The 25,778-nt window shown below is 44.7% G+C and overlaps 1 protein-coding gene across 4 annotated transcripts in view; it reads left to right on the plus strand.

Moving 5' to 3' along the window:
- Positions 1-21,632, plus strand: part of CLOCK (clock circadian regulator) — an 84,277-nt gene extending 62,645 nt beyond the window's left edge. For all 4 annotated transcript variants that reach the window (XM_053253837.1, XM_053253835.1, XM_053253839.1 and 1 more), the window contains exons 20-23: positions 13,013-13,219; positions 14,054-14,256; positions 14,742-15,075; positions 16,326-21,632. In XM_053253837.1, the coding sequence (XP_053109812.1) occupies positions 13,013-13,219; positions 14,054-14,256; positions 14,742-15,075; positions 16,326-16,529 (948 nt within the window). In that variant the 3' untranslated portion in view covers positions 16,530-21,632. The remainder of the gene's footprint in view (positions 1-13,012; positions 13,220-14,053; positions 14,257-14,741; positions 15,076-16,325) is intronic.
- Positions 21,633-25,778: the final 4,146 nt, after the last annotated feature.

Here is a 25,778-nt window from a genome sequence, read left to right on the forward strand (position 1 = left end):
ATACCCAAAGGTTCCAAAGGCCTGACAGACCCAGGGCCTCCAATCCTTGTTCTTCTGACAGGAGAGATTTCCACTGTTCCTTTCTCCAAGTTTAAAGATGGCCTTTCTCTCGAAGTGGGAAACAACATCAAAAGCCTAGTGGCCAAGATGACTCCAGACAAAGTCTTTGACTCCTCCACACCCTTGTTCATTGCTCCCATTCCTTCCTCAATCTGGCTCAGCCCCTACTTAGCACCCTGGAGTCTTGTCACCTCCAATGCCTGGGTTCTAAGTATTGTCTCCACCAGCTACGCCATAGAGTTCTTGTCTCCAGTTCCCTTCATGGGAACAAAATGTACCCCTGCAACTCCTACGCTTCTAGCGGAGGTATAAGAACTCTTATCCAAGGAGCAATAGAACCAGTCTCTCTGGAAACCCAGAGGGCAAGGTTTTACTCCCAATATTTTCAAGTTCCAGAGAGGGACGGAGGTCTTCGTCCCATCCTAGACCTCCATTTCCTTAATGACCTTATACATACATGGAAATTCTGGATGCTGATGTTGCAGCAGCTTCTTCCCCTACTGTCTGGAGAGGAATGACTCGCCACTGGACCTGAAAGATGCTTATTTCCATGTCTCCATTTGCCCACATCATCAAAGGATTTACTTTTCACAGTGAGGGACCAGATCTTCCAGTACACCACTCTCCCTTTTGGGTTGTCCACGACTCCATGCATGTTCACAAAGTGTGTGAATGCAATCATCGGCCATTGCCCATTTGAATTCTCAGGGGATATCCATCTTCCCTTCACTGGATGATTGGCTAATCATGTTGCACAACGGAGACCTCCTCCAAACCTATATTGCAGAAGTTATCTCTCTTGGACACTCTTGGCATCTAAGTCAACTGGAAGAAGTCCAACCTGTCCCCCCAACACTCTCTTCCCTACATAGGAGATGTTCTCGATGTGAGTCTCAAGCAAGCATTTGTCCCTCTAAACAGACAGCTGACCATCTGGAACACTGTTTATGCTTTCCACTCCATTCCAATCCCAGACTACACAGTCTATACAGCACCTCTTGGGACTCATGGCCTCTTGTATGTCCATGGTGCCCTACGTGAGGCTGCAGATGCATCGCCCACAGCTGTGGCTGCTTTCCATCTTCCAACCCAATGTAGATGACCAGAATCTCCAGCTAGTGCTTCCAGGGCCAGTCCTGGACTCTCTTCTGTGGTGGACATAGCTGGAGAACATCAGTGTTGGCCTTCCATTCCAACCTCCTATGCCTTTGATTTCACTCACCATGGACATCTCTCTCATAGGCTGAGACGCCCATTGTGTGGGCCTACATGCCCCGGCCTGTGGAACCATCAGCAGGCTTCGCTGCACATCAGCTTCCTTGAACTCATGGCATTCTACCTGGCCCTGAGGTCGTTCCTTCCTCTCCTGTCCCACAAAACCATCCAGGTGATGCTGGACAACACCATAGCCATAGCCTAATTGAAACGTCAAGGCGGCACAGTTTCAAAGTCTCTATGCACTTTCAAAGTCCCTATGCAGTCTGGCCATTCAAATATGGGACTGGTGCATCCAATGCCACATTTACCCCTTGGCTCTACATATAGCTGGAGTTGACAACATTCTGGCAGACAGCCTCAGCAGACAAGCCAGCACTGCCTGCCAGCATTAGTGGGAACGTCATAGTGATGCCCTAGCTTTTCAATTCCAGCAGTGGAGGACTCCCCAAGTGGACCTTTTTGCCACATGGGAAAATAAGAAATATCCACTTTTCTGTTCAAGAGCTGCGGTGGGCATGGGGTCTCTAGGAGACACCTTACAGATCCCTTGGACAGGCAAGTTCTTTTACATCTTCCCTCCCTTCCTGCTTCTATCTAGGGTTGTGAGCAAGATCTTGCTATAGAGAATGAACTGCATTCTACTCACTCCTTGGTGGCCGAAGCAGCCCTGATTCCCTCTTATCTTCCGCCTGTCTCAGAGATCCCACTGCCATCTTTGGCACTGCCCGGATCTCCTTCACCAAAACCATTGTTTTGGTGAAAGAGATCCAACTGTCCTTCACCACAGCCTCTGGACCCTGAACATGACAGCGTGGAGGCTGACCTTTTTGAATAATATTCTTCTCCATAAATAGAAGGCTTCCACAAGGCGCAATTACATCTGCAAGTGGAAGATGTTTTCTGTTTATGCCTGGTGCAAGGTTTTTGATCCCTCCACAGCTTCGGTCTGCTAAGTTTTACTCTACCTTACTTCTATTAAGCAGACAGGATTGTCTTACTCATCTATCAAGGTACGCATGTTTGCACCTAGGATGGGGATCCATATCCCTTTCCCCCCATCTGGACTGCAAGTGTTTTTGAAAGGCTTGAATAATCTCTTTCCTCTCGTCAGAGAACCAGTTCAACCATAGAATCTTCCTGTGGTCCTCTCTATGCTCACAGAAGATCCCTTTTAGCCCCTGTCTTCAACATACCTCAAGTTACTTACCTTTAAATTCATCTTCCTCATCGTGATTACAACAGCCAGGAGGGTTAGCAAGCTTTCCGCTCTAAGAATTGACATTCCATATTGAATGTTTTACCTTAACAAGGTGGTGATACATCCAAGAAGACACTTGTCCTTTTCCTTTATAAGCACTCTCTCTCCCCCCGCCCCAACTGGCTGGTGGTGGACTGCACTCTTAGTGGCAAGTTGAGTAAGGCTCATTCTGCCCCAGTTGATAAGGAGGGCAGGAAATTAGATGTGATAGGAAGGAGATTCTATTTCTTCTCTTGTCTGGCCTTGAAAATCTCAAATTACATGGCTTGCATGGCCAAATTTCATTATTCTGTTTGGGATGATTGAAAAAACGACTTGAACAATGTCCCTGCTGAATTTTGAAACAAGTTTCAAGTTGCTTTGAACAAGTCAGCAGATCTTGCAAGATAACATATCAGCACAGCTAAGCATCTTGCCAAAACAATCTCATTCCTTGTCTAGTGCAGTTACTCTTCATCACTACTCCTGGCTGCAATCCACCTCTCCACAGGATGATATGAAGGACAAGATGGAGAATTTGCCCTTCAAAGGTGATGGCCTTTTCAGTTCGCAAACTGATGAGACAATGGAGAAACTGAAAAAGTCTTTCTATACTATGCAAACTTTCACTACCACCTCTCATAATTCCTCATTCTCCCAGCGTTATCATTCTTTTGGGAGACAGAAATTTCAATATAAGCAGTCAGAGCATAGAGGCTACAATAAGTCATTTAAATACATGCCTAAGCACCAGTACAAGCCTCTCACCCATCAACAGCAGTGGGTGAAACCCCAGGACCAATCTAAGTTGTCGATTTGGTGTGCTGCACTGAAAATCCCCCCGCCTCCACATCATTCGTCTCACCCGTTTCTCCAAAACTTGACATCATATAACATCAGATACCTGGGTATTGCCCATAATATTGACAGGCTACGCCATCGAATTCAAAAGCTGCCTTGTATTTGTGGGGATAAAATACCCACTCAATTCCTGCCTTGGCAGAAGAGGTACGTTCCGTGCTGGAGAAGGGTGTGATAGAACCTGTCCCCCCTGTCCCAAAACCGGGAGATGGGCTTCTATTCAAGGTATTTCAAGGTGGCCAAATGAGATGGATGCTTTCAGCCCATCATGGATCTTCGCAACCTGAACAAACATGTAAAAACCAGCAAGTTCAGGATAATATAATTGCACACCATTATTCCCTTGCTTGTAGAGGATGACTGGCCCATGACTCTATATCTCAAAGACGTGTATTTTCATGTGGGAATATGTCCTACCCACAAGAAATACCTGCCTTTTACCTTGGGACACTGAGCCTTTCAGTACAAGGTCCTCCCTTTCGGAGTTTTGGTGGTCCTTTGTGTATTCACCAAATTCATCAGTGCCATCAACGCTCTTATTCGGTTGCGGTGGGGGGTGGGGAGGTCTCAAACTATCCATACTTGGATGATTGGCTGCTCACATCAGACGACAAGGAGACCCTTGTCTCTCAGTTTCGGTTCATGCTGAATCTACTAGCGGATCTAGGCATGTTGGTGAACATGAAGTCTGTCTTAATGCCTCAGAGGTGCATTCAGTTCATCGAGGCAATCTTAGACTCCATTACAAAGAGAGCTTAGCACCCCAAGGAGACAAGAAGACTGATCACAGCCCTGATTTCCATCTTTGCTCTCAATCCATAGAGGGAACAGACCTTACAAAGACTGCTGGGTCTCATGGCTTCTTGCACTGCCACTGTGCCTTATGCGAGGCTTCACAGGCGCAGGCTCCAGAATTGATTTCCGTCAGTGTTCAAATCGAACTCCAACAGCTGGAACACGTGGCTGCTTCTCCCATTTTGAAATCACTGCATTGATTAACAAAACCAGACACTCTCTCAATGGGCATGCTTTTCGCAGCACCAAGCCCATCAGTGACACTGACTTCAAATGTCTCCCTGACAGGTTGTGGAGCACATTGCAAGGGCTTTCACACCCAAGATGTCTGGACTCCTCAACAACAGTCCCTTCACATCAGTCTCCTAGAACTCCTTGCAGTTTTTCATGCCCTTAAGTCCTTTCTGCCTCTGCTTCAGGGCCAAGTGGTCCAAGTGCTCTTGGACAACATGGCAGCCATAGCCTACCTGAACTGTCAGGGCGGAACACTCTCCAGGTCCCTGTGTGGTCTATAGGGATGTAAATGGGCCAGATCAGCACTGCCTCTGGGAAGTACCAAACTGGCTTGGGTGCTAGCATTTGAATTGGTTCCCTTAAAAAGCAGGTAAGCAGATGCTTATCTGCTCATCTGCTGCCCCACCACTTTTCCTTTGGTGGCACCTACTCTCCAAAAGGCCACATGCGGCTGTGGTGCTGTTCCCTGCAGTTTCCGTGCAGCATTGGCACACACATGTGCCTGCTATGTCACATGGAGGCTGCAAGGAACAGTTCCACAGCTGCGCGTGGCCTTTTGGAGTGTAGGCGCCGCTGGTGGAAAAGTGGTAGGGCGGTGGACGAGCAGGTAAGGAGCTGCTTACCTGATCTGGATTGAGATCCGTCAATGTCCATAAGAATGGGTTCTGCGCCTGCGCAGGAACCATGCAGTAGCCATGCCTGAGCTTGTCGAAGTGCCCAGGCCATGCCCCCGTGCTGCAGCGTACTATTTAAGGCGTGGCCGAGGTGCAAAGTCTCTTGACTTGGACTGGCTTCGACGACTCCTGGTGTTTGACTAAGGACTGGACTTAACATACGATATGGCTGCAGAGAAAAAGTCGTTTAAATGGTGTGAGGGTTGCAGGGCGAAATTGCCTTCGAAAGACCTTCACGGCCTGTGTTTGTTGTGCCTCAGAGAGGAGCATAATGTCTCTTCATGTAAAATATGTCTGTCTTTTTCGAAACAGACATGGAAGAATCGAGCACTCCGCCTTTGGGCAGCAATTTACAACGAAGTGTTGAGCCCTTCAACACCGGGCACTCCTCATCCTTCAACTTTGACTATGCCCTCAAAGGTGATGCCCAAATCGACGTCGATACCTTCATCAAATTTGAGCAAATGTGTCTTCACGCCATGATTCCACAAAGACAAGCTTGACATTAACAAAATGCTCCACATTGGAGAAATCTTCGACTTCGACGTCGACAAAATCATCCGGATAGACATCGGAATTGAGGTCGGCTTCCTCTTCCAAGCCACACCATTTGGATGAGCGTGGGAGATCTGCTAAGTGTTGAGGATCTGCCGACGTCCCTTCACCTGATGGCAAGCACCATAGACTCCAAGACTGTCCTCGAGACTGTACTCCATCGCCTTCCTCGGCACAGTCATCGACGCCGAATCTCTCTACAGAAGTGCTCCCAGTGTTTGCACCTTTGACTGATCCTTCGGTATCGACGAATAGCCTAGTCACCTTACAACAGTCGACATCGACAGAGGTTGATACTGAGCCACCATTGATGGATGTTCATTTGACACTGATGCCGATGGCTAGCTCTCTCGCTCTCTCTGGCTCCGACGCCATTGGTCTCTTTGATTTCTCCTTCAGCTCCACAGGCTACTGTGAGGTTGCCTTCGGCCCTACATACACCAGTCCTCTCTGCGTCAGTGCAGATAATCCCTCGGTACCAAGCACCGGTACTGACTTTCGAAATCATCGACATCAATGCTGAGGAGAACCTTCCATCAGCAACATGTTCTCTGCTTTCCTTATTGGATTCTTCATCTAGTGCACACTCTGCATCGACGTTTAAAGGCTTCCTCCCAAGTGATATCAATCCTGCTCCACAAATTGTGAGCACTACAATCTCCAATTCCTTGGCATTCCTGTGGATTCAGCCATACCTCCATGGTACATCTTCCCCGGGTGCACCTTATGTTTGTGAAAGCAAGAAGCTCTGGAGACCTGTGTTGCCGGCACAGGATGCCTGGCCCACCTTCTTTACCGTCACTGTGGCCACCCAAACCACCCCACTGGTTCTCCTCCAGCAAGCATCACAGACATCTGCAGTTTCTCTCTGTTCGGTATCGACCCAGACTGTTCCTGTTAGGAACATAGGAAGCTGCCATATACTGAGTCAGACCATTGGTCTATCTAGCTCAGTATTGTCTATACAGACTGGCAGCGGCTTCTCCAAGGTTGCAGGCAGGACTCTCTCTCAGCCCTATCTTGGAGAAGCCAGGGAGGGAACTTGAAACCTTCTGCTCTTCCCAGAGCGGCTTCATCCCCTGAGGGGAATATCTTGCAGTGCTCACACATCAAGTCTCCCATTCATATGCAACCAGGGCAGACCCTGCTTAGCTATGGGGACGTCATGTTTGCTACCACAAGACCAGCTCTCCTCTCCTCTTGTTACTGCTAGAACGCAAACTGCCTCTATCCCAACAGAAGGGGACACACCACCACCAAGATCGCCATCAGAACATTATGGCTCATCGGATTTCAAATCCGACCCCAATGATGAAAGCACAGTTGTTGAAACACCCACGGATGTTGTGCCAGTAACCTATGTTTCCCCTAATGACGAACTAAAGGCTTATCACAAGCAAATAAGAACAATGGCCAAGGCTTTGGGTCTGGATATTTGATCCCATCTTGCCACTGTCGACGACCCAGTGTGTAACTTCATGCTGAAATTACAGTCCACTGCCCCAGTGGCTCTGCCAGTGTTGCCCGTCATCACCAGGGCTGCCAAGTGTGCCTGGGAGGTGTTGCACACCTCCACTCTGACTTCAAAGAAACTGGAAAGTCTTTACAGAGTTCAGGATAAGGACAATGGATACCTCCTGAAGCATCTGGCAGCTAATTCCTTAGTCATCGACTGTGCCACCGCATCAAAATCAGGGAAGTGGTATACTGTTCCTCCTGACAAAGAGGGCAGAAAGTTAGATCTACTCAGAAGGAAAGTCTACTCAACTTCATGTCTATCAATTAAGGTAGCTAATTATGCCGCCTGTACGGCTAAATATGCTCATGGCCTGTGGGAACTTTTGGAGAAAGACCTTGACTCACTATCCTTTGAGGACTTCAAAACCAAGTTCCGCCAAACCCTTGAGAACTCAGGAGACCTGACACGCAGGCAGCTCAGTATTGCCAAACACTTGGCGGAGAGTGAATCCCGTGCAATGACAGCGGCAGTCACATTGAGGAGGCATGCCTGGTTAAGATCTACAGGACTCCAACAAGACATGCAGGTTAAGATAGAAGGGTTGCCCTTTGATGGCCTCTTTAGTGAGACAACAGACACAACCATGGAACAGCTAAAAAAGTATAAATTTGCAGCTAAGACTTCTACCACACACCCATCTGCTTCAACAACTGCTTTGAAATTCTGCAGTAACTATAGTAGGTTCTGTCCATCTTACCAAAATCAAGATCAACAGGACTTCAGGAGGCCTTACTCTACCTATCAGCGCCGCCCTTACCATCAGAAGGCAAAGGCTTCCCAATCCAGCGCACAAAATCACAGGACGCTCAGAAGCGTCTTTGAGATTCCAGACCACCCATCGACACCTTTCAGCTCCCTTCTCCTGCCAGCGGGGGTTCTAACATCTGCCTCGATGGTTCATTCCATCCAACCGTCCCAGTCTACCATCAAGCTGGCAAACCATGCCCCGCATGGCACCATATAACATCAGATCACTGGGTCCTGAAGATTATAACTGCGGGTTATGGATCAAATTCAGGTCCCTACGATGGTTCTCAGAGATGAGACTCACTCCTTCAGACACTCTCCAACAGGAAGTGAGGGAGCTATTGGAGAAAGGGGCTATTGTCCCGGTGTCATGGGCAGACAGGCAGGACGGGTTCTGTTCCCGGTATTTTCAGATTCCCAAATGGGACGGGGGCATTCGGCCCATTATGGATCTCCACCACCTGAACAAGTTCATCAGCATCAAAAAATTCTGTATGATGGCGTTGCAACAGATTCTTCTGCTACTCCAGAGAGAGAAGTGGCTTGCAACCCCAGACCTAAAGGACACCTATTTTCATATCAATATATGGCCCTGTCATTGCAAGTACCTATGATTCACCATCAGCCATCAAGTGTTTCAATACAATATATTGCCCTTTGGACTGTCCACTGCCCCAAGGGTTTTTACGAAATGTATGGCGGTGGTGATTGCTCACCTGCGGACCAGGGGATTCTCGATCTATCTTTGTTTAGACCATTGGCTCCTGACCACAAAAGACAAAAGCGAGTTACTTTCGCACATCTGTTGTAGTGAACCTACTTCGGGATCTGGGCATGGAAATAAATTGGAAGAAGTCTCATCTGGAACCAATGCCCGTAACCTCTTACATAGGGGTGAGTCTGGATACCGTGAAACAGAGCGCATTCCTGCTGGAGGACAGATTTGCCTGCATTCGAGATTTTATGTCTCTCTTCCAACAGCAGCCCTAGCAACCAGCCTCTAGCAACCAGCCCACACAATACAATGCCTGCTGGGCCTGCTGGCATTCTGCAACACAGTTATTCACTTTGCACGTCTAAAAATGTGGAAACTCCAACTCTGGTTCCTGTCAGTGTTCCTTCCCATCAAGGACAGCCAGATGAAGCACTTGCTGCTTCCACCACAAGTACTTCGTTCACTTTCCTGGTGGACGCAGCGAAGGAACCTGCTCAGTAGAGTTCCCTTGCAGGCTCCATCACCTATGATCTGGCTGACTACAGATGCCTCCCTACAAGGCTGGGGAGCCCACTGCAACAACCACAAAATCCAGGGGAGATGGTCTCTACGTTGAGCCCAATTGCACATCAATTTCCTGGAGCTCCTGGCTATCTTCCAGGTGTTGCAGGCCTTCCTTCCAATCCTTCTAGGCAAAGTCGTCCAAATCCACCTCGACAATACAACACGCAAGCTTATATCAATTGCCAAGGAGGGACAGTGTCACGTAGCCTATGCGCCCTCAGTGTACATTTATGGCACTGGTGTATTCAACACCAGATTTACCTGATAGCCGTACACATCAAGGGCCTGGACAACACCTCGGTGGACGACCTCAGCTGGGTCTTCCTACAGGACCATCAACACGAGTGGGAACTCCAGACAGAAGTTATAACTCCCTTCTTCAACCAATGGATGAGACCCACCATAGACCTCTTAGCTTGCTCCGCGAATGTGGAATGTACCCGCTTCTGCTCCAGGGCGGGCCACGACCTTCAGTCTCTGGGGGATGCTTTTCAACTAGATTGGTCCCTGGAGACACCTTACATGTTTCTTCCTCTGCCTTTAATACCCAAAGTAGTAGCTCGTCTGCTATACAACCAGCTGCATCCTAGTGACACCGTGGTGGCCAAGGCAATCCTGGTTTCCACAGGTACACAGACTGGCAAAGAACTGCTACAAACACCAACCTCGCTGTCTAGATCTACTCACTCAAGACGGGGGTCGCATTCTGCATCCAGACATCCAAACCCTCCACCTGACCATCTGGCAGATAATCTGCTAAATCACATTCTGCTCAACCAACGAAAAGAATCCACACGTCGGAACTACTTGAGCAAATGGTGCCGGTTTAAAGCCTATGCACGTGGCAAAGGGTTCCTACCTAAACAAGCCTCAGTCCGAGAGGTTCTACGATACCTCACAACTCTGAAATTGAAAGGACTGGCCAATGTGTCCTTAAAGGTGCATCTAGCCGCCTTGTTCTCACAACACCCAGGGTGTGATGGAAGAACACTATTCTCACACCAGAAGCTGTCTGAGCCATTCGTACACATCACTAGCGGCATAGCCCTAAAGCTTTGCAACTGGAGCATTGCCCACCATGTCTACCTCATGGCCTTTCTTATCAAGGGAATGGACAATGTTTTGGGGGATGACCTCAGCAGGGACTTTGAATTGATGGATCAGCATGAGTGGGAGGTCAACCCAGCCCTGCTCAAAACCATCTTCCGCGACTGGAAAATTTTGTCAGTAGATCTCTTCGCCAAACTGTACAACAAAAAGTGCAGGAACTGCTCTGGGGCAGGAGTGGGCCTAACTTTTCAAATGCCATGGACAGAGCATTTCTATTACCTCTTCCCTCCATTTCCTCTCCTGTTGAGGAAACCATAGCCTAACCCTACAGGACTGCACCCACTGCATTCTTCTCATCCTGTGGTGGCTACAGCAACCATAGTTCCTAGTACTGCTTAGACTGCTGTGAGACATCCACCAGGACCTTCCTCTTTGACAGAACCTTCTGTCTCAGTATGGGGGTCACATCCTCCATCCTTATCTCCATCTGTTGAATCTGACTAGCTGGAGGCTCAATTATTAGATTCTATCCTTCTGAACGAACAGAAATAATCCACACATAGGAACTGCATGTGTAAGTTCCTACCTTAAAGAGCGACTTCTTCTGGATTGATTGATTGATTGATTGATTTCTATACCGCCCTTCGAAAAATGGCACAGGTCGGTTTACATTAAAAAAACTAAATTACATTAAATTACTAAATTACATTAAAACTAAAATCAATTAACTATTACAGTCAAAAACTATAAAAACAACATAAAACCATTATTAAAACAATTAAAACAATTTGTAAAACCCTGGAAAACCAGGCCAAACTTTTGTGGTTTAAAAACAGTTTAAAAACCCTGGAAGTCCAGTCCAAACATATAAGTCTTAAGGGCTCTCCTGAAAGCCAATAATGAACTCAGATTATGTATTTCTGCCGGGAGTACATTCCATAGCCCAGGAGCAATTATGGAGAAGACTCACCTCTGAGTCGCCACCAGACATGTTGGTGGTAACTGAAGACGTCTTTAAAGGTAATAACCAGCACTTTGTATTTTGCCCGGAAACATATCAGCAGCCAGTGCAACTGTTTCCAAAACATGCATAATATGGTCTCTCCGGGTTGCCCCAGAGACCAATCTGGCTGCCACATTTTGAACTAACTGAAATTTTCAAACTATGTACAAAAGCAACCCCACGTAGAGCGCATTGCAATACTCAAGCTCTTTATCCTCTTCGGTCATCCTCTTAAAGGAATAGATGCAGCTGTCGAATTAGCCGAAGCTGACAGAAAGATGACAGAAGCTGACAGAAAGCTGACAGAATGGTGTTTGTTTTAGTGTCTCTTAAAGTTGTTGTACACTGCCCAGAGCCTTCGGATGGGGTGGTTTATAGATGATGATGATGATATAAAATAATTAGTTGGAGATGTTTCACTGCCCATGCTAAAGCCAAAGGCTTTGACCCATTCGCTGCTACTATCCGGCAGATTCTTCTTTACTTGACAGGCCTCAAATGCTCTGATTTCTCTAATACCTCTCTCAAGGTACATCTAGCAGCTTCTTCCGTGAGACACCCAGCCTGGGATGGATGTTCAGTTTTTCCCCATTCAGATTCCAAACATTTCCTCAAGGGTGTTAACAAACCTTCCACTCCTATCCAGGATCCTTTCGAATCGTAGAGCCTCTCTCTGGTCTTTTCCTCTCTTACTGAACCTCCATTAGAACCACTCCTCTCTCCTAGTCTCAAGTCCTTGTCTTTGAAACTGGCTTCTCTTGTAGCCATAAGCTTGGGATGACAGGTCAGTGAACTGACAGCTCTCTGTGCTGATGCATGAAGTTCTACGCTGACAAGGTTGTTCTTTGTATAGACCCCTTGTTCACTCTGAAGGTGTTGTCTGATTTTCATTTCAACCAAGATATCTTCTTACCTGCCTTCTTCCAGAACCCTTCCGCTATACTAGAGAAGTCGATACATTCTCTGGACATCTGGCAAGCCCTTCTTTAGTACCTCAACTGGACAAAACTTTTGTGGAGGTCTAAAAAACTCTTCGTTCCTTATAAAGGAGATAACAAGGGTCACCCTATTTCTCTATTTTTGCCCTATTTTCATGTGTTATGACAAACAAGGGGTTAAGCTCCATTTGAAGATCATAGAGCACTCTACTCGGGCCATGGCCATGTCAGCAGCTCACATGTCTGGCATAAGTATCTGCAAGGCAGCCACGTGGACCTTGGACTTACCTTTTGTAAAGCACTACGCTATGGACATCTGATCAGTGGTGGAAGCCAACTTTGGGTGGGTGGACCTCAAAAGGGTTCTCTGAACAGAATCCTAGCTCCCACCTCTATCTTGGTGAGCTGGTTAATCACCCAGGTTGTGAGGGAACATGGATCACCTCAAAAATTAACAGGTTGCTTACCTGTAAAAAGTGATCTTTCTGGTGATCCATGTTCACTCACAACACTCGTCTGACCTACCCGGCTGCTAGAATACCTCTATAGTTATACTGACTTACCTGTCTTACCTCTCTTTGCCTATGGACATTCCTCTTTGTTCATTGCACTGATCGATCAGGAACTGAGGAGCACTGTGCTCTCCTGCGATATGGCGGAGCTGAAGAGCGCCTCAAAGAGCTTGGAATTTTTCTGTGACAGGCTATTGCTCAGGTGCAGAACCTAGATACTTCTCTGTCACCAAGGATTCAATGACTATCTATCTATCTATTAATTGTGGTGTGCCTGAATGCTCAGTAGTATTTTTAAATATTGGCATGTGTTCTTTTCCCCTCTAAAAGATGTTCTTGCAGCAGTCAACTCCTGGATTAAATTTTGGTCCTGTGCAGCTGACTTCTGGAAACCCATCCAACATTCAACAGATTACACCAATAAACATGCAAGGTCAAGTGCTTCAGACTAATCAGATCCAAAGTGGCATGAACACTGGGCATATTAGTACTCAACACATGATACAACAGCAGCCTCTGCAGAGTACTACAGCACAGGTAACTAATGTTCTCAAGAGAAAATCTTGATGTTATGTGCTCCATATTGAGTAAACTCTTTCTCAAATGCAGCCATTGTGTCTTGGTGTCACCACCACTAAGAGGTGCTCCTTCAGGAGAAATACATAATTCTTCAAGCACTTTCTTCTACCAGGCAAGCCTGTGAAACAGGGAAGAGACTGGAGTGCAAGAAAGTGTGACTCAGATGCCAGAACCATCTCAAGGAAGCATCTTGGAAAACTTGAGTGGGCAGATGGAAAGGGTGGGGCTATTGCACAAACTTTATCTTCTGCTTTTTGTGGTGTGGGACAGGATCAGGAAATGATTAGGCAAATGCAAGTTAAGAGACCGGAGAAGCCAAAATAATGGTGGAGCAATTGGTCCCTCAGAAGTGAACAACTTTTGGAATGAAGGGACTGCCAGAGATAAACTGGGTTTATAGAAATGTCGCTGCCCTCCCTTCCCAAAAGGAATTCCTTATGGTATGGTCCTTTAATAGTCCTTTCAGGGGTCTCAGTTAAAGCAAAGGAGATTCTGGAACAGGGCATACTGTCATCTATGTCTGCACTCTACCATTTCACAGGTCAGATCACATTTATAATGATTCCATCACAAGATGCACGTTTCTAGAATTCTGATATATTTATGATAATAAACTAGAAAGATTCTACATGATTAGTAATTAAATAATAGTTAGCATAATCCTTTAGCCCGGACCTACTCAACAAACTTGTGTTCTTACAATTGAGACAGTTTGTGTGGGGGTGTGTGTGTGTTTTAAATCTGTTCAGCCATGCTGAATAATCTTGTTGACAAAATATTTTCTCTTTGCAGCATAGTCAACAAAATGTTCTCAGTGGGCACAGTCAGACTTCTCTCGCTACTCAGTCTCAGAACACGCTTTCAGCCCCGTTATATAACACTATGGTGATTTCCCAGCCGACCACAGGAAATGTGGTCCAAATTCCTTCTACTTTACCACAAAGTAATAACCAGAATGCTGCTATTACCACATTTACCCAGGATAGACAAATTAGGTAAGTGCTGAGACAGATGGTTCTTTTTCTAAAAAGAGAGCTTCACGCTCTCTTTTTAGGTATCAAATGTTTTTTAAAGGAGAAGGTTCATTGTATGAGTGCATTTCAGGTGAACACTGCATCTGGTGTGACAAACTGGATGGAGAAGTCTGGAGAGATGGGTCAACTTAATGGGGACATTTTTAGTCTCTCATCCAGAACTCTTAGCCACAACAACTAAATGAAATCTCTAGGCTCAGAGGCAAGCCATATGCCTCTGACTACCAGCTGCTGGGAGCAAACAACAGGGACCACTGTTGCCCTCATGCCCTGAAAAAATCTCTCTTAAATGGACTCCTGTTCCATCAGGACCCTTCTTCTATCCTGAATGACTGATAGATCAGCACACGCTCATCAAACTAGGTTATGTGAAGTTTGTTTAGAGTGCCTGAAGCTGAATGTTTAACAAACTGAGAAGAATAACAGATGTTTCCTTCCTTTCACAGATTTTCGCAGGGTCAGCAGCTTGTTACAAAACTAGTCACTGCCCCAGTAGCTTGTGGAGCAGTAATGGTACCTAGTACTATGTTTATGGGACAGGTGGTGACTGCCTATCCCACTTTTGCTGCACAACAGCAGCAGCCACAGACATTGTCAGTAACGCAGCAGCAGCAGCAGCAGCAGCAGCAGCAGCAGCAGCAACAACAACAACAACAACAACAACAACAACAACAACAACAACAACAACAACAGAGCCAGCAGGAGCAGCAGCAGCAGCTTACTACAGTTCAGCAACCAACTCAGACTCAGCTGACCCAGCATCCGCAACAGTTTTTACAAGTAAAGCCACATGTTTGTCATACTCTTTGGGGTTATGTATCACCTAAGTAAATGTGTGTGCAATTTATTTAAGTGATACATAACCTCAAATTACTTATGTTGAAAGATGTTATTTTACACTAAATTATTTTTTACACACACACACAACCCTCTCCCTCCCTTATCCAGTGGTTTAGGGCAAATAATATCCTTTGCATGAAACACCAGTTTCTGTCCTTTTTAAGTCGGACCTGGTACTGTATCACAAGGAGTTCAGGCAAGGGAAATGTGAGGGGAAAAGAAAGGAAGAAGAAAAGAGGTCTGTTGCACTCAGAAAAATATCTTCTGTAAAGATTTTTCATGTGTGCTTCTAAAATTGAGCAAAAATGGAAATACCTCATTTAGAAAGTATTGTGCATGTTCTTCAAATTTCTGCGCATGATTTGTGGTAAGGTATTTACCTCTCTGCTTCTCGGCCTGTGCCATGTACAACTTCCAGTATGTATGTTTGAGGCTTTGTTTCTTACACTCTTCCCTTCTTCCAAAGACTTGAGGGTTGTGCACTTAATTCTCCCTCTCCCTCCCATTTAATCCTCAGAACAACTTTATAAGGTAGGTGAGGCTGAGCGATAGTGACTGACTCAATATGATCCAATGTGCTTCACGGCTGAGTGGGAATTTGAATCCAAGTCTTCCCAGTCCTCGTCTGCCAAATATAGGCCAGGATCTAAAGGACTATGGAATGAATTCCATGTGCCCAGAGTTACTTGGAGCTTTTTCCCCTTGGCAGTAGGTGCTGACCCCACCCCTAGATCACATTCCCCCCCCCCAAAAAAAAGAGTTAATCCCACAGGGCTAATGCAAGCCTCTTGCATAAGCCTAAATGGTTTTTTGGGCCCAGGCCAAAACTTTTGAAAAATCAGTCTTCTTGCATCATTGAATCATAGAAACCAAGGAAGTGGGTCAGAAGATAATGCAGAATAGCTACATAAAATGAGAATATATTCTTGCAGGGCAAATAGATAGGATATAGCTTACAGGGAATCAGTGAGAAATAAGGACTGCATATAGTCGAAAGAGAACCTGTTATGGGGAACCTCCTCCCCTGAAAACCAGTGAATCAAACTACAGTACCTAGAACTACTACATTTTTTCCCCTCTGAGGACAGAGAAATATGAAAACAAGGATGTTAAGAAGTCAAAGAATACAATACGCCAATGTACCCTCCAGGCAGAGATGTCTTAATTCTCTATCATTTGTATACTTTTAGACGTCCAGGTTGCTTCATGGAAATCAGTCAACTCAGCTCATTCTCTCTGCTGCTTTCCCGCTACAACAAAGCACTTTTACCCAATCACATCACCAGCAGCATCAGTCCCAGCAGCAGCAGCAGCAGCAGCAGCAGCAGCAGCAACAACTTTCACGACACAGAACTGACAGCATGACTGAGCCTTCCAAAGTTCAGCCACAGTAGCCTGGGAACCAAACCAGAGGAAAGGCTGCTCCATTAATAGTTGCACTGGTGAGGGAGAGAGAAACTTATGGACTTTGCAAAGTGCAGTATTGAATATTCTTCTAACCGCTTGGAATGTGTCTGCTGAGAAAAACCAATGCAAAATGCTGTTGGAGATACATTAGGTATAACTCAGCAAAAAGATTATGTGGACAGGGCCATGGCTTTCTTTGCCAGGGATCTAATTGCTCCACTTTCTGTGTGTGTGTTTTTCCTTCGAAGGCATGTACTGCCATGTGTTAACTTGTCCAGATCAAGTCTCAAAACATTAAATGGACTGAATAGGGGCACTTAAATATCTTGATGTTTTTAGCATTTCTCTCAGATTAAGTGTTACAATGGACATGCTGTTGCTACAGCAGTGGGTTGTGTTTTGTTTTTTTAGTATGCCTGCTCCAGAAGACAGTTATTTTTTTCATATTATGGGACAGTAAATATTTTCAAAATATTTGTGTGGAATCAAATCATTATTGTACAGATATTGTAAAATACTGTGTATATGTCTGGATACAAGGTGAGAAAGCAGAATATTTTATATGAATTTGCATGAAACTGTTGATTTGGATATGTTTCCTCCTAAATTTTCACACAATACTCGGATTACTATTTTCATTTGTTTTAACCTGTCTGTCTTCTACAATGTGATCCCTCATTTATTATCACCTGCAATGTGGGCACAAGTCTCCTGTTTGTGCATTATCTGTGATGTCACAGTTTGTTCAATGAGGTAATATAGTGTGCTGGCTTGTGGAATTTTTGAAGTTAAATTATTAATGAAACTCTTTGAACTGTGAGAGTTCAAGGCATTCAGTTTCATAAATATCACTTTGTCATTTCAGAAATACTCAATTTTTTTCTTCGGAAAAAAATAGGAATTTGCACTGCTATATCATGGACGGTTTGGAATTTTACTCCCCCAAAGCTATCTTTTGATATAATACATAGTTGGAAATATTTATGTAAAAATAAGGTTTAAAAATATGAAAGTAATTTTGAAGAATGTCTCAAATATAGGAGTAATTTGCACAAAAATATATTTGAATTTAATAATTGTAGGCACTTTTTAACCTTCTCTGTGGTGAGAAATGTAACTTCTCGGAATTTGTTGGAATCTTTTTATTCTCCTTTGCAAATTTCGACCTTCAGTTAGTCAGAAATGATTCAGGGTCGTTTGAAACAAAACAAAAACCCATAGTGCCTTGATTTTGATTCAGGTGATAGTGTTAAATCATCTCAAATTACATTATGTTGAATCTGTGACCATTTTTGAAGTCTTAGTACATTGTTAACAAAACATACTTCATAGCTAATTCTCTACTGTATTTGTATAGACAAGTATTTTGCACAGCATACAAACTGAGAACTGAAGTGTTTTGAAAAGATGGGCACTCCCCTTCTCAACTACTAATTATGGGGACATGCATCATAATGATTTACCTTTTGAATTATTCATTGAATAAGACATTCAGTTCTTTTACATGAAACAGAAGTGAAGAATAATTAATATGACCACTTCTTAACACAACTCAAATCCAAATTTAATGCAAAATATGTATAAGAGATAATCAGGCTTGCAGCATCTAAAAGGGATTCTATTGCACTAAGACTTCAGGTGGCAAGTTCACTTCATAAAGATAATAAAAAGTTCCAACAGAAATTCTGTACAGTTTAAAAATAGATGTTGAGTAGATTTTGTGGTACTAGTTTTAAAAAAAATCACATCTGCAGAGCAAAATACAAAGATAGTAGGGTAGTTACAAAAAAATCTGATTGTGAGGAAGGAATATCTGAAGATGGAGTATTACAAAGGAGCTTTATTAATGTAACCAAAGTGTGATGAGATGCTAAAGAATGTAATGCTGGGGGTGAACAAAGCCTGCATCAAAGGCAACACCATAATAGCAACAAGTATCTTTGAGGCTAACTGTTAAAGGATCCCTTGCATGATCTCTTTCCCTCGGCCCCTCCGCTAATATTACAACCAATAGACTAATAGCAGAAACATCATGAAAAGAGACAAAAAAAAGTATAAGTAAAGAACCAAAGAGTTGGACTAGTTTTTGCTTGCTCTTGACAAGTACTAGAAACTAGTAGGTAAATATATCTAGGAAATCTCCTAGCTGTGTTATTTAAAGGGACTTTATGGCATTCACTATTAAGCTAGTTTCAGTTTGTGAGAAGTGCATAATGTTAAGAAATAACCACATCTACTTAATTGCAGATTGCCATACCGATCTGGTTATAATTCCCAATTAGGCTGTGTTGAACAGAGATCCATACTTTAATTACATTATTTAGTGAACAGTCACCCTCTCTGGCTCTAAGCTATTAACTATAACATAGCACTAAACAAAAAAACAATTGGGAGAGCTTTAATAGTTGTCATAGAACGGAAGGGCAAGACTTTGCTATTTGAAATTTCTGAAAATGCAGAGCACAATCACTGGACAGCTGGTTTTTGTTGGATAACAAAACGGCTTCTTTCAGCTGTTTGTTTAACTCAAAATACAGCTCATGGTAGATGTGAAGTTTTTTGTAATGAGACATGTGGGAGGGAGGTAATGTGGAAGGTAAATAAATGGAGGAGAAGCAATGAGAAACTGGAAAATAGTTGGTAAAATTTTGGAGGAGAAAAATTTTACCACACCTCAGGCAAATGTAATTGAAAGAGCCCAGAAACAAAAACCTCCGTGGTATTTTACCTAGAATTTATATTGACCACTGATCCTCTTTCTCTGGTGTTGCTGACTACTAAGAAGTGGTCCTCCCTAAAAGGATTGCTCTGTTGAATGTCAATTCAACTAAAATAAGAGGAAGATCAGGCTCTGGCTGTCTCATGATCATTCTGCTGCTTTTGCAAGGCGATTGTCTTATCCAAGTAGTTGCTATATAGGAGTGAATGCTCTGTTGTCAAGAATGTCTTAATGGCCAAATGTCTCTGCTTCAGGTGGGAGAAGTGAATTGTGAGCAAATGTTGTGGTAATGCACTAGTCTAAAGCAAAAGAAAAGAAAAGAAAACCAGCAGGAAGCATGGCAATGTGCTGCTTGAAGAGAGGATTAGGCTTGCCTAAATTTGGGGGAGGCGGGAGGGGAAGAAGACTCACAGATGAGCCTCTGGGCATGTTAGAGGGAATTGTATAGATATTTTTATATTAAATATAATATATATACTATATTTGTACACATGTTAAAATACTATAGTCAGAGCTCTCCATATGCCTTCCATTACTTTTATCTAGATGTTTACTTCCTGGTGCTGTGGCTCCAGTGTGTCACCACTTTCTGTAGGCTGCCTCCTGCTGCCAACCAGCAACAAAAATGACTTAACATTGTCTACCCAAGTACCAGCTGGCATGTCTCAATTCAGCAAGATGCTTAAGGACATGTCTAATTAGTAATCCCATTGGCTTTAGTGCAACTGAGATTACTAATAGGTAGAGTAACCACATTCTTGAGCAGGATAGGATATATTGCCTTTAAAACACATGAAAAGAGGAATCAATTAATCACACTGATCTGGTTACTGGCCTTTGCACTGGTCTAACCAAGAGAGCAGCCCCAAAGTATATTGGTGTTGGTCGTGAAAGACTGGCAAGTCAAGGCTGTTCATGTCTCTGATGGTGCCATGTTCTTGTCCCTCCAAGGTGGTCACCCTTGTATCATATTGGAGTTATCCTTTTGAATTAGGGAAGAAAATATGTGTGCAAACCTAAGCACTTTATTGAGAAGAAACTCATTTGGAATACCATTTTATTATTTTTAGGCAATGGAAATGTTTATAAAACGTAGTGGGGAGAGGTCCAAAGGAATCAGAAAGTAGACTGTTGTCAAAATGAGGCATTGCTGGAAAATGTTTCTCTATGGTGATCCTTTGAGACTCTTTATACAAAATTATGCAGGCATCTAACATTGGTTGGCTTTGTAGGAAATGGATACATCTACACAGCTGAGCTTTTTAGTGAGCTTATTTTATTTTTTAAAAAGTTGCACCATTGTCAGAGAGATATCAACAGGAGGCTTGTTTGAGCCTTTAAAACGATTCTAAGTGGTCCTTAGGATTAAAATGTGTAGAGGGTTTACAGATGTGGCCTTTAGTAGACTGCTTCAGTCACAACTATAGAATAGTTTGTATGCTTAGAGGTAACACCAGTTTTTGTTGTGTGCGTGTTGGGTTTTTTAAAAATGTCATGGTGTCATGTGGCATCAACTTGTGTGTCAAACTCATAAATTGTCTCCATTGGAAAGTTGTCACTAAAAATTAATGTATGTTGAGAAGGGAAGCCTGGAGGGAACAGATTTGACTGAAAAGGGAGGAAAAGGTCTTTCTTTTCCCCAGTGAAAGGAGTTGGAGACAGGTTTGAATGAGTTGAGGTGTATACAGTTGCTTGAAGTTGAATGTTGAACATCTCACAGTAAATGAGACAAGCTTTGAGAGATATTTTTAATTTTAATTTGGTTGTTCATGAAACTGGGTAGTTTATTTTGTCAATATATATTTTTTTAACACTACATTCCTCTGTCTTTTAATAAACAAGTACTTTACAGTCTGTGTTTGCTATGCTTCATGCTTTTTCATCCGCATGGGTGTTGCCAGCAGCATGATAGGTTATATTGCTTAAAGATATTGTACCTACCAGTAACACACACAAAAAACGCAAAACGAAACACTGTGTATGAATAAAATACTGTGTTGCCTGATATACAGATCCCAGCTCTGACCGAGAGGTGCTGCACTAGTAGACAATCAAAATTTATTGAAGACTTTTGGGGGTAGGGGGGTGGGGAAATGTTCCTAAAGATACAGCTGCTTCAAAAGTGTTTTTTTATTCTTAAAGTAAAAGGAGTATTTATTTTTTAAATTGTCTAATTGGATACTTTTCAGTGTTGATTTCACATTGTCTTGGTTTTGCATTTTTGAAATTTGGCGTTAGATTTGTATATGTAGAAAACCTGTGCGATTTTCATGATCTTATTTCAGGAAAATGTAGATATGGTTCCCTAGTGTTCATGTGACCATTACTAAGTGTCGGTTTTTAACTGAATAAATATAACATTTGAAATTTCTGCTTCTTGTAGCTTTAAGGTCCTGGCAATATTTCTGGTTGGAGTAGAGCTTACATTCTGGCCTTTCATTAGCCTGTCTGGCACTACCTTCCTTTGGCAATAACACCCCAGGCAGGACGTGTTGGGGTGAAGACCTAACTTATGCAAGAGATACCAAGTAGTGTGGGGGGTGGGGCGTTGATGCGTCTTCTTTTTTGTGCAGCAGTAAACCCACACTGATTCTGGTAGTCTGCTTAGACTGCTGTTCAAGCAGGAGGTGCGAGTCCAAAAGGACCCCCAATCACGTACAAGCTCCTTCGGGAGCAGTGCCACCCCATCTAAAACAAGGTTCACATCCAGCTGTTGGCCGGTACGAGGGCTGAGTAAGAGTAGTTCAGTCTTGGTGGGATTCAGTCTGAGCTTATTTTGATTCATCCAGACCTTAACAGCTTCCAGGCATCGAGTAAGCACAGAAACAGCATCTCCAGAATAGTCTGGGATGGTAATATACAGCTGAGTATCATCAGTGTATTGATGAAATCTCACCCCAAACTGGGAAATGACCTGACCCAGCAGTTCCATATAGATGTTAAAGAGGACAGGCGCAAGAACTGAACCCTGGGGAACTCCATAAAGGAGTGTCCCTTGGTCAGAACATCTGTCTTCAATGCATACCGACTGGACATGCCCGCTAAGGTAAGAATGGAACCATTGTGAGACAGTGCCCCCGATACCCAACCCATGCAAGCGGTCAAGGAGGATAGCATGATCGATAGTGTAAAAAGCTGCTGAGAGATCTAAAAGGACCAAGAGAGGGACACTACCCTCATCAAGGTCCTGAAGAAGGTCATCTACCAGAGTGAGCAGTGCTGTCTCTGTGCTATGCCGAGGCCTGAAACCCGACTGATAAGAATTAAGATAACCAGTTTCCTCTAAGACCCTCTCAAGCTGGGCACGTACAACCCTCTCTAACACCTTTGCTACAAAAGGGAGGTTGGAAATCGGCCAATTGTCAAGAACCTCAGGATCCAGGGAGGGTTTCTTCAAGTGAGGGCGAACTATCGCCTCTTTAAGGGCTGCTGGTATGAAACCCTCACGTAGCGAAGAGCTAACCAACTCCCGTAGCCAAGAATTAGCATTCCCACCAGCTGTTCTAACCAGCCAGGAGGGACAAGGGTCCAAGCAACATGTTGCCGCACCCATACCCGAGAGAATCATGTCCATATTCTTGACCAACTCAAAGGTGTCCCATATAACATAACAGGGTGGAATCTCCTCTATCTGATCAGATCCTACAGAAGTAGAGTCCAACTCTAGCCGAAGGCGGGTGACTTTATCAGCAAAGAATTGAGCAAATTGATCACAGTGGCCAGATTGAACATCTACTGGCTCCTCTCTCCTAAGAAGGGAGCGGGTAATATAAGGCTGCTGGACAAGAGTCAGCTGATGCGATAAGAGCAGCGAAATAGTGGGATTTCGCCTCTCCTATCATCCTAGAATATTCCTGAATATGAGCAAGTAGTCGCATTTGGTCATCTTCGGCACCAGTTTTCCTCCAACGGCATTCCAAGCGTCTTTTGGTCTGTTTCATCTCCCTAAGCTCCTCAGAGAACCAAGGGAGCTGGGATCCACGAACTGTAAGAGGACGCTTGGGAGCAATTTCATCTAACACCCTCGTGGCCTCAATGTTCCAAGATTCCATAAGCTGTGATGGAGAAACGCCTACCAGATTGCAAGGAATGTCTCCTAGAGCCTCCTGGAATCCGACAGGATCCAGAATCCGACCATCCGTGTTGTAGTGCTGTCCCAGTAGAGACAGGGGGCTGCTGCAATCTGCATATTAATCAGAAAATGATCGGACCATGGCAGGGGAGATATGACAATATTTTCCATGACCAGATCTGCCTGCCATCGCCTCGAAAGATAAACCAAGTCCAAGGTATGTCCACTCACATGAGTCGGGCCCGAAATGATCTGAGACAAGCCAATGGTAGCCATAGAGCTCATGAACTCCTGAACCACCGAACCCCCATCAGGAGCTGGAAGATTGAAATCCCCCAGTACCATAAGTCTAGGGGTCGTAATCACCAGGCCTGACACCAAATCAAGGAGCTCGGAAAGGGCAGCAGATGGACAACGAGGAGGTTGATAAACCAGGAGAAGCCCAAGTTTGTCATGTCGACTCAGACTTACAGAAAGACATTTGCACCACATCACCTATGGGATAGGGCCCCTGATCAACATAAGATCTTCTTTAAAAATCACCGTGACACCCACCCACCCCCGACCGTGACCTTGGGGATGATGAAACACAGAGAAGCCAGGTGGACACATCTCAGTGAGCGGAACACCCCCATCCGGATCTAACCAGGTCTCAGTGATGCAGGCCAAATCTGCAAAGGAGATCAAAGCTGGGAGAAGATTTATTACAGACAGATCTGGCATTAAACAGCATCATGAGACCATGAGTGGCTACAATCTGATCACTAGAACCGGAAGGAGAGGAGGAGAGGGCAGAGCCCACCTCAAGTGGCAAGACTTTCCCCACTTATGTTCATATGTTTCTTTAAAATGTGTAATCGTTTATCCTGCATTTTCTTCAAATGGTTTTCATGTTTAAAAGTCACTAATTGATAATGTTTAACTACCTTAAGTTTCCTGACCATGAGTAGGGGATGTATTCAAATGAATCAATGGAATGAAATTGATTATAACATCTAAACCCGTGGCTTTCAAAGGTTCTTCCTTTAGGAAACTTTTCCACATCAAATCACAGGGAACACCTGTGTGCTTATGAAACCTGCACATGCCAAGAGAGAATTTCAGAGCATGTTCTAGGGCAGCTTTGTAATTAAGCGCATGAACATCACCAGCCTGCAAGCAAATTTACTCACATGCTTAAAAACTTCCGAGGAGTTTGGGGAAGGGATTTACCATTGTTAAGGTGCAGTGGATCTCCCCCCCCCATATATTTATTAGGAGGATTTATAATACAAAGCAGCTCACATAGGAAAAGAGAAAAGATGGTTCTCCTGAAGGGGCTTACAATTTTAAAAGAAACACAAAGACGACATCAGCATCAGCCACTGGGCGAGACAAGACACTGAGATGAATAAGGGCAATAGTTCTCCCTCTAGGAATTATAAGAAAGCCATCACTTTAAAAAGATGGCTCTTTGCCCCACCAGCAGGAATGAACTTAAACTATATACAGTATTAACTTAAACAATATCAGTTATGGCTGATTAACAGTCTTTATTCTGTTACTGCTCTTCAGCTGTGGTTCAGCTTGCAACAATTGGCTTGGGTTTGAAAAGATATCCAATTAGCCGACCCTTCACAGAGCATCTGTGCGCTCTTTGGGGCCGGCGGTTCCCCCTCCTCCCCCCCACCTTCTGCCCGAGTCTCTCCTGTCCTCCCCACAACCTTCTGCCCATGTCTATGCTGCTAGCACACCTTCCTTCGCCGCCGGCCGGGTGCAATGCAGCTCCAGCGCCCAGCCGGGCTCCTCTCGGGCACAACTCCGCTGCCTGCTTCCTCTCACCCCCCTCCCCTGTCGGGCCTCCGCTGCCCTCCGCCTCTTCCTGGTGGCCCAGCTGCCGCCTCACCATGGCCAGCCCGGACCTTCCACTGCTTCCTCACCACGGCCGGCCGGACTCCTCTCGGGCGCGGCTCCATTGCCCACCTCCTCTCACCCCTGCCAGGCCTCCACCACCCTCCACCGCTTCCTGGCAGCCAAGCCGCTGCCTCACCACGGCCGGCCCAGCCCTAGCCCAGCCACCTCTCCTCACCAACACTGCCGTCTCCGTCTCCCCGCCACCTGCTTTTGTCCCCCCTCCCAGCAACCCGGCCTGGGACTGAGCCTGCCTCTGTCGCTGCACTTCTGCCCGCCAAACATCCCCACACGTCCCCACATCCCCATGCATTTCTGGTCAGCTTAGTGAAATAATTATATGGAAGATAACTGCTCGAAAGACATTGAAAAGGGCAATGAAAAATTGAGTATTGCTTGCTTTTTCTTCCCTAGGTTCCTGAAAATTGGACATATATCTAGATTTCATGTTTCCTCATGAAGGCACCAAGTTCAAGCTGCATCAATCTTTTCAGCTTCACTTGTGATCCTTAAGCTTTCATTTGTGTACAACAGAACTGACCGTACTGAAACACC

The sequence above is a fragment of the Hemicordylus capensis genome, chromosome 5, assembly GCF_027244095.1.
Source record: "Hemicordylus capensis ecotype Gifberg chromosome 5, rHemCap1.1.pri, whole genome shotgun sequence".
Taxonomy (NCBI): Eukaryota; Metazoa; Chordata; class Lepidosauria; order Squamata; family Cordylidae; genus Hemicordylus; species Hemicordylus capensis.